Raw genomic sequence first — 9,308 nt, 5'->3', positions numbered from 1 at the left:
GAGAACACTGCAAAGGGCCAGACAGGTTTAGCTTAGTTAGTTAGTTGTATTAATTCAATAAAACATAAAACATAGCGCCTAACATATTTGTGCTGTGTGCTTTTTAAAAAAACAAAACAAAGGGAGAGGTGAATTTTTCAATGATCATAACATTTCTAAGGAAAAATGATTGGTATCGGATCGGCCTCAATTAGTGCTATCCTGTATTTATTTACTTGGTTTGATACCAAAATTCCCAATATTACCAGCCCAAGTACCAGTCGAGGGCTGGCTGCAGCTGAGAGCAGTCTCCACTTGGAGAAAAAACAGAAGCAAAACCCAATCTCCTGCTGTTTTCGATCTTCTGCGCCAACTCAATTTCACACAAGTAAAAGAAAGAGAGCGAGGATGGGCGGGGCTGGTAGGGAGTTGTAGTTGTAGTGTTTTATTCATCTTTATGCAAATGGAGTAATTTATGCTTGCCTTAACAAACCACGAATCGAGTATGTCAATATCTAACCAAGGAGAAAGTGCGGACAGGGTTTACAAATGAACAAAAACACAAAGGGAGCGCTCATGGCGACAGCGACGTAAGGCAAAAAAAAATATTTAATGATACAGAGACCCCTTGCTACTTTGCGCTTCGGTTATTGCTGGTTCACTCTTTGGTGGATTTTGAAATAATTGATTTTGTCTTTATTGTCATTGATATATGGTATTGTGCATTGTGTTGTTAGATAGTGCTCTGAAGGTGCTCTGTGTCAGGTGGGTGCGAATGTCTGTGTGTGTGACTGTGATGGGCTGAGTTATGCTAACTTTTAGCATCTCGTTTCACTAATCAATTAAATCCGACCCTGAGAAAAGTCAGAAGAGCGCAATGAAGTAGTGATCACCAGCGGGTGCTTCTTGGATTATGATCAGGTTCCAGAAGCGACTGGGTAGAAGGCAAGACTAACAGTGATGCTGGTCTGGCCTACTGCTACGGCTAAGCCATCAAGCCCTCAGAAACTACCCTTGCGGAGCCTGTACATTGCCAACGCCAGGTCTGTTAGCCATGAAATGGAAGACCTGAAGCTACAATTCTTGGGAAACCACTACATTCGAAATAGTCATATTATAATTATCGTGGTTATCTGCCTCGATTCAAAGACAACTGATCCTGGCTAGCAGTTAGCTGGCCACTCTTTAAATTGATTTGTTACACGGAAAGGAGCCCTTCAATTTTGTTTTACTTTTGTATAATGACAACAAAACTATGAATTCAACTGCAATTACGTGTTGTGTGTTATTTTTTGTAGATTTGTATTTGTTATGTTACAGTCGTATACTTATAGTATGTAATAATGTCATCTCGAGGTAAAATCAACCTTTTTGTGGCTTTTATGAAGTTGCAACGCTACTTTACAGATTTTCACTTTTCGCGGGTGGTTCTGGTCCCAATTAACCATGAAAGCCAAGGGATCTCTGTATACTTAAATGAACTGTATTTATATGACATTGAAATCTGAGGGAAAATAAATCAATGTTACTAGCTAGGCTAAGGCTTGAAAATCACTTTTTTTCAGCACTCTTTTCACTCTACAATTGTTGAAGAGTATAGCACTCAGCACTACCAATTTCTTTTCCTTTGAAGGTGATGAGAAATTTCTCACTGAATTGCTAAATAGATCATCTTACAGGTATTAGCTTAAAATGGTTATTACGTTAATAAGTAAATGTCTTCTGGATTAATATGGCAAATGGGGGAATATGATACTCGATTAAGTAGGATGGGGTAAATGTTTGCTTAGCAATTAGGTTAAGGCAATTCTTATGGTGATTTTGGAGTAAAGTGAAACCTGTGAAACCCTTCAAGCCGCATTTCACAAGAAATATTGTTTTGGCCAATGAGGTATAGGAATAAACCTTGATGTTATTTATCCTTGTCTAATTTGGACCGAGAAACAATACAATATTCCTGGCACTAAAATCAGATGAGGGTACCTGATTTTCCATCTTCTGTTTGTTTTTAGAGTCTTCGGTTAACTAAGAATTAACTTGGTGCATTATGACCACGGTTCTGATTACAGAACAGATTCTATGGCAAGACACTGGGACTCGTCACCAGCCTAATATAGGGCACATGTCGACAAACAAGCAACAGGACTCACAATTTCTAGTTAATCATGAAGCAGCTTTTGCATGTGTAGTACACTGGAAAAATATTTTAAAAATTTAAACAATACAACTTAATTTATGTATACCTTTTCATATTTGAATATATTTTAAGTAGTGTTGTGCTAGTAACAAGCACGGCGGCGCAGTGGTTAGCGCGTGTGCGGCACAGTTCAGATGTCATGAGATAGAACCCCCTGTGTAGAGTTTGCATGTTCTCCCCGTGCTTGCGTGGGTTTCCTCCGTGCACTCCGGTTTCCTCCCACATTCCAAAGACATGCATGTTAGGTAAATTGGCTGGTCCAATTGTCCCTAGGTGTGAATGAGCGAGCGAATTGTCTGTCCCTGTGTGCCCTGCGACTGGCTGGCAACTAGTTTAGGGTGTCCCCTGCCCACAGCCCGAAGTTAGCTAGGATGGGCTCCAGCACCCCCGCGACCCGATTGAGGATAAGCGGTTCAGATAATGGATGGATGGATGGATGTTGTGCTAGTTTTTAACCTGTTAGTAGTCATTCAAATTCAAATAATCATCTCTCTCCTTTACTCTTCCTTATTTTAATTAATTTTGCGCACTTGCTTTTTTTTTTGCCAAGATCTCCAAAACATCCTTAAATTTGGCAAAATGGTGTACCTTCGGTCATATTTGAGACTTCTCACTTTAGTTTCTATGTTTTTGCTTTTTTGGGGGAAAAAAGGAAAGAAAATATATGGATGAAAAATACAAAGGTGTCATAAAACAAGCTTTGTTTTTTTTTTGTTTTTTTTGCCAGCAACATATTATCCTCTTGGCAATTTTATTTTCATATGTTAAGATCTGTTTAACTATGTAAAAAAAATCTTGAAAAAAAAAACTATAGACCTGTATAATCATGATGTTAAGATAAACTTGAAATAAGCAATTGTAGCCTTATTTAAAGTGTGAATGCTAGAAAATAGGGCTGAAATATCAAGAAATCGGAAAAATTATAATCAAAAGAATCCAAATTTTGTTTCATTCGGTTGTTATTATGTATTTTTGCAGTGTAACATACGAGCATTTGCCAGATCTATACACAATATGTCGACCTTTGCAGAACACTTTTTAGACCAATGATCAAATCTAACTACTGTATGTATCTATATTTTTTAATGGATGAGCTGATTTTAGAACAAAAAACATTGGCTAGCTTTTAATTCGGATTTAACCCTTTCATTTTATGTATGGTGCTATTAATGAAAAGTCCGAAATGAAAATCAAAAAAGTGACCAAAACAGATCAGGTCCGTTTTCATTCGCAGAGTCCTGCAACGGGTTGTGTTTAAACTGAGGTTTCACTGTAGTCCGAAAACAAAACAATACCCACATTAACCAGAAGGGGCAACTCCTGACCATTTTCATTCACCAATTTACAGCAAATCATGCGTTTTGGGTGAAATAATCAATGCGGTTTCCTGTTATTCAACGGCCAGGGATGGAAGGGGGCTCGGGCTACGACACGATCTGTCGCGTAACAACGTTTACATGTAGCCTTGACAATGATCTCACTGCACGGAAATCCACAAACCCTTTCAGGAAATTCAAAATAAACATCACACGCTTCTCAAAAAGCCTCAAGCGAGTCTCAACGGGACCTCGTCGTCCTCGTCTTCGCCACCATCACCGCAGAGAAAGCTCGTGCCTCGCTAGACTCGGTGGGATGATTGTCCTTTTCCTTACTACCGTCTTTATCATCCTTATTTGCGTCCACTGCGCATTTGATCTTCAACAGGTAAGAACGAAATTTTTAAGTTCAGTGAGCAATCCTCTTCTGTGGTGTTTTGGACTCGAGAATGATTATACAAAGTCAGTTGGAATCCGTTAATGAGTGCAGGGCGTGTGTGTGTGTGTGTGTGTGTGGTGTGTGTGTGTGTCCATGCATATTTGAACAGTAAATGAAAATCAAATAGGGCTGATCTGATATGGCGCTCGTGTGCCAATGTTTGGAATAAAAATGGTCCTTTTGTGCAAGGTGTGTGTGCATGTGTGTTTCCATATAATCAGACCACAGCTACGAGGTGTTGGAAGCACTTGGGCTCCAGCCCATCTGATAGGCTCTCTCCAGGGTTCTCTTGCAGTCCTGCATTACTGTGCTGAACACAATGTGAGGGTACTGGACCACTAGTCTCTCCACCGTCTCCTCGTTCACCTGTGAACACAGCAAACCGCGATTACAAGATTAAAATTAACATAACGTTGTCGTTGTCATGCCATGATACGTAAAAAGCTGCACTGCCGTTGGGAATTTATTTACAGTTCCAGGGCTTTGATTGACAAATGAGTATGGGGCTGGCTGCAACTAACGTTTATGTTAGTAATCGATTAATCGGTTGATTATTTTTTTGATTAATTGATGATCAAAAATAAAATAAAAAACACTCATTTTTAATTTCCTCCTCAATTCAAATATTGGAGTTTTGGACGGATACAAAAAAAAGAGCACAAAACATTATATAATCTATCCTATCAATAAACAAAATGCATACAAATGTATGCTATACATCTGCAAATATGTAAGATACTTTCTTTTAATACAGTGCATCAAAAAGAGAGGCAACATCAGAGGAGAATTTGAGTACTTTGTTAAATGTGACCTTACTGTACATTGAATGTTTTTATAAAGCACCTTGAGTTGCATTTCAGAGTCTGACAAATGCTTTATAAATTTGGATTTGGATCAAGACGACCTTGTGCATCAAAATACAGTCTTAAAGCGCCCATAAATCGCGCGACACAACAAATCGATGATTACCTACTAAAATAGTATTGTTTAAATATGAAAGCACAGATCTGGAATCAATCACAGAGGTAAGCAATGAAAGGAAGCTAGGAGACATTTTGAAAAAACATACCGTATTTCCGCACTATAAGGCGCACCGTGTTATAAGGCGCACCTTCAATGAATGATATATTTTAAAAAAAATTCCATACATAAGGCGCACCGCATTATAAGGGGCTATAAGTGCATGCTGGTTTAAGATCAGGTAATTGTGCAATTTTGTAATTGTAATCCTGTGCAGTCCTTTGAGACATTTTTGTGATTCAGGGCTATATAAATAAATGTGACTTGACTTGACTTGGCTACAGTAGAGGATGTAGTTACGTTATGCAACCGTTAGATGGTGCCGCGCTAAAGGGAATGTCAACAAAACAGTCAGATAGGTCAGTCAAACTTTATTAATAGATAACAAACAAAAGTGAAAAAAGTATCTTGAGAGGCGATTATTGGGGAGCCAGCTTTCTTCCAAGATGTTTCTTGTTTGTAATCACCTGCAAACATACTTTTTTTGTTTCCTTCTATTTATTCTATTAAATGGCTATTTTAAATCAGTTTTAGGTCGTCGGCTTCCATGCAAGCATATACAGTAATTTGTAACTAGATACTTACTATAAGAGTAGCGTGCTATTTTTGGGGGTCAGTAATATGAGCGCTCATGTAATTATTCAAAAATGTATGACCAGTAACTGTAACTAGTTTCTAGCAACACGCCCAACACTGCACATAAACAAAAATGACCTAAAACAGTTGCAGGAAAGAAAGGACTTGAGTGGGGTGAAAACTGAACAAAAAGACGACAACTTAAACAGCGTTTGAGCAAAAAAATAACTGAAGAGATTCTTTCCAACTTTTGGACAAAGGTTTGAGTGTCTTGATGTTCAGCTCATCATTAAAAGAGGAGCCACGTGGATCTTATTAATCAAACACAGTACGAGTATTCATTACGCGGAGGTGATAGACACATGGAAAAAGAAACAAGAGTGGCAGAACGTTAACACCAGCCAATGTGTTTTGGTTTATTATGACAATTGGCTGAGCCTCATTAGTGGCTCACATGACAACGCCCTGATTGCCTTCATAACGTATTATGAAATAGTGGTGAACAGCCTTCTTCGTTTGTTCATCAGGGATTAATTACAATTAAAAACATCTGAAGAATAGACATGTCAAAATAATGGGAGGCCATAACATTTAATGTTCATTGCAAACATGATTCCTATTGCTGTCGTTCCTACCCCTAATGTTAAATAGGGGTACCCGTAACAGCAAGATGGACGAAAATAATATGAACTCCCTCTAGGTGAGTCGCATGGTATGTAAAATAAAATTCAAATTTTGTGACCTACGAGTATTCAAAGTTAATGCACGTTAATATGGTTGTGAATGTATTTTTGCTTAATGCCGTAAACGCGGGGAAATGTCTAGCATAGAAAAGTAAGGCAATGTGCCGTGATGAAGACACTCGTTTGCAGACTGCGCCTGTAGCTGTCAATCTTAATCAACCTGTGCAGCAGTCAATATTACTAAATTGGCATTAACATATACACTGGAGTGTAGAAAAACATTCTCAAAACCAAATGTACTGTAATGACCAAAATTCAGAAGCCTGTACGGTCACAACAGCCTGCAGACATTCAGAGCCATGCAACTGATCTCGAGCTCACCTATCCCTTGCATACATGAAGAAAACAGAGAAGAAAATAAAAGGCTTAAACAAAATTGCTTGGACTATTTCTAAACAGTAGTGTTGGCTGATTCAATATGTTCGTGTGGTAGACGGTGGATAATTATCAGGTATATTTTTTCCCATCGAGCCAAAAACTGTGACATTATATTAGGCTGATAAATGTCAGGCTGATAATTATCTGGTACCCCTACTTAGGACCTAGTGTTGGCACATTCATATGTTGGCCTGGAAAGGGATGGGGCCACCAGGCTGTAATTGCCCAAAACACACCACAGGAATGTGGTTTAAGGGAACCAACCAACCCAAGCCACCCAAGCCCGAAATGCCCAAGCCGAAGCCCAAGCAACAAACCAGCCAACCTGTATAAGCATTACTTAAAAAGAAAATGCTGCTGTGTGGTCACTTTGAGTCTCTGTGGTTTGTAATCTTTCTTGCGTTTTGTAGCACTCAGTTTCAAATGCAATACACATCACAGAGACATCTAGTGGACATAATACAGGTGCCCTTTAAAAAAAACATAAACTATCTCGAGGCACATTAACAAAAAAGGTTATTAGATAAATGTACAGAGTTTGGCAAAATAAGATCAGATGTTTGCAGTCCAAAGGTAATTGAGTTCAGCTGTGAAAAAGAAGAGAGGAAAAAAAACAGTTATAAGTGGCAGAGGCCCATGTTATATTTGCTTTAAAAATGATGAGTCATCCGATTTTGTTCCTGAATAAACGAGTCCAGTGATATTTTGTTGCTTGGCAACTTTAAGCCGAAAAGCAAAGTAATCTGGTGCCTGTCTCTGACAGGGATTTTTGTTCTCTCCACTTTTCCTGATGCTGTATCGTGGAGTCCTTCAAAAGCCGCTGCCAAGTCTGAAGGAAAGACACCCGATACAGCAAATCCCGACTCAGGCATGCGGGATCCGTGCCACGGCTATCTGGAACCGGGCCCGTACTTATGATATTTTCCCCTATTTTCACTTCAAAGATGTAGTGCGTAGATGTGAGAACGGCATAATGCGTACTGATTGCTAATACGACACTGTCAGACTTAACAAGCAAGGGATGGAACCAAAAGACAGGTCAAGGTCCACTGTATGAAAAATGTGCATCTGTTATGGACCCTTACTTTCTGATATTCCCTTTGCGGTATAGGCAAGGGTCTGCCTTCTGATGTTGATGCACTATGTCAGTGTTTTTCACTAGTGAGCAAGACCTTGTCTAGTGAGCCGCAAGAAATTGCCCAATTGTATCTTTGCAAAACGCATATATGTAAGTATGTATATATATATATATATATATATATATATATATATATATATATATATATATATATATATATGCAAAATTCCAATACAGGCCTAGAAGCTAGCCCACTGCACAGAAATAAATCCCCATGGTAAGAAAGTGGTGGTTATATTGTTCAGTTCTTCGGCCTATTCAAGTGCCGTGTGATCACATGCAAAGGTTCAATATATATATATATATATATATATATATATATATATATATATATATACATATATATATATGGTTAGCGCGTGTACAGCACAGTTCTCAGGTCATGAGAACGAACCTCCTGTGTGGAGTTTGCATCTTCTCCCCGTGCTTGCGTGGGTTTCCTCCGGGGACTCAGATTTTCTCCCACATTCCAAAAACATTCATGTCAGGTTAATTGGCCGTTCAAAATTGTCCTCAGGCGTGAATGAGCAAGTGAGTTGTCTGCCTCTGTGTGCCCTCCAACTGGCCGGCACCCAGTTCGGGGTGTCCCCTGCCCACTGCCAGATAGCTGGGATGGGCTCCATCACCCCCGTGACCCTACTGAGGATAAGTGGTGCAGATGATGGATGGATGGAAGGATGGATAATGTATAAACCTGTCTGTATGTCTGTCCACCCAAGAAAGGGGTGATATAAAATAAAATAAGGTAAAAATATTGCACACAGTTTTGTTGATTTTAATTATTTCTTTTTTTAACTGTAATTGTTTTTGTTCTACTGTCTGATATTGTTTGCTCATTTTAAGTATTAGTTTTTTAATTTTTCAAGAAAATGATACCAAAAATTAGTAACCTTTAAAGAAAAAACATTTTTCAAAAAATTGTTAAGCTAAATAAAAAAACCTGTATTTATTTCTGCGCCACGGTGAACAAAAATGACAAAATATTTCATCCTGTCATGGTTAAAAACAATTAAAACATAAATAAATTAAACTGGCTCCGCATGTTCATTTTAAAAATATTTTCTATAGATGTAGTGCCTTAAAAAAGTTTATGAAAAAAAATGTGCCTCGGTTCAAAAAAGTTGTGAAACACTGCACTATGTCACCGCAGAAAAAATAAATAACAATCGACATTTAGCACGAATGCTGGGTGTCGCCTGAATACTTTGTCGTAAAGCTGACTCGTGTCGTGACGATTTACATTCTCATTCGAGTAAAAAACAAAAGGGCCTGATGTTGATTATTGGAAACAGTATCCCAAGTCTAAACAATGCTGGGAAACAGAATGGGAGGTTAGGGAAAGGGGAACAAAAGAGATTTAAAGTTCTATTGCCTTGTTTAAATGTATGTGTTTGCATTGAACGGTAGTAGCACATATTTTCTAATGTTACGGAAGACTGCGGTAAACCACACAGCATGCATCCGTATAGAAACATTTCAAGCACAAATTGAACCATTCTAAACGGCTGTTATGGCATGAAAA

The 9,308-nt window shown here is 38.5% G+C and overlaps 1 protein-coding gene across 2 annotated transcripts in view; it reads right to left on the bottom strand.

Moving 5' to 3' along the window:
- Positions 1-398: 398 nt before the first annotated feature.
- The window catches only part of fbxl17 (F-box and leucine-rich repeat protein 17), a 343,256-nt gene continuing 334,346 nt past the window's right edge, over positions 399-9,308 (bottom strand). For both annotated transcript variants that reach the window (XM_088336306.1, XM_088336305.1), the window contains one exon: positions 399-4,297. In XM_088336306.1, coding sequence (XP_088192432.1) covers positions 4,160-4,297 — 138 coding nt within the window. In that variant the 3' untranslated portion in view covers positions 399-4,159. The remainder of the gene's footprint in view (positions 4,298-9,308) is intronic.

The sequence above is a fragment of the Urocampus carinirostris genome, chromosome 5, assembly GCF_059441175.1.
Source record: "Urocampus carinirostris isolate Australia breed hairy pipefish chromosome 5, RoL_Ucar_1.0, whole genome shotgun sequence".
Taxonomy (NCBI): Eukaryota; Metazoa; Chordata; class Actinopteri; order Syngnathiformes; family Syngnathidae; genus Urocampus; species Urocampus carinirostris.
The sequence above is the reverse complement of the archived record's forward strand: the minus strand, read 5'-3'. Positions and strand labels throughout refer to the sequence as shown.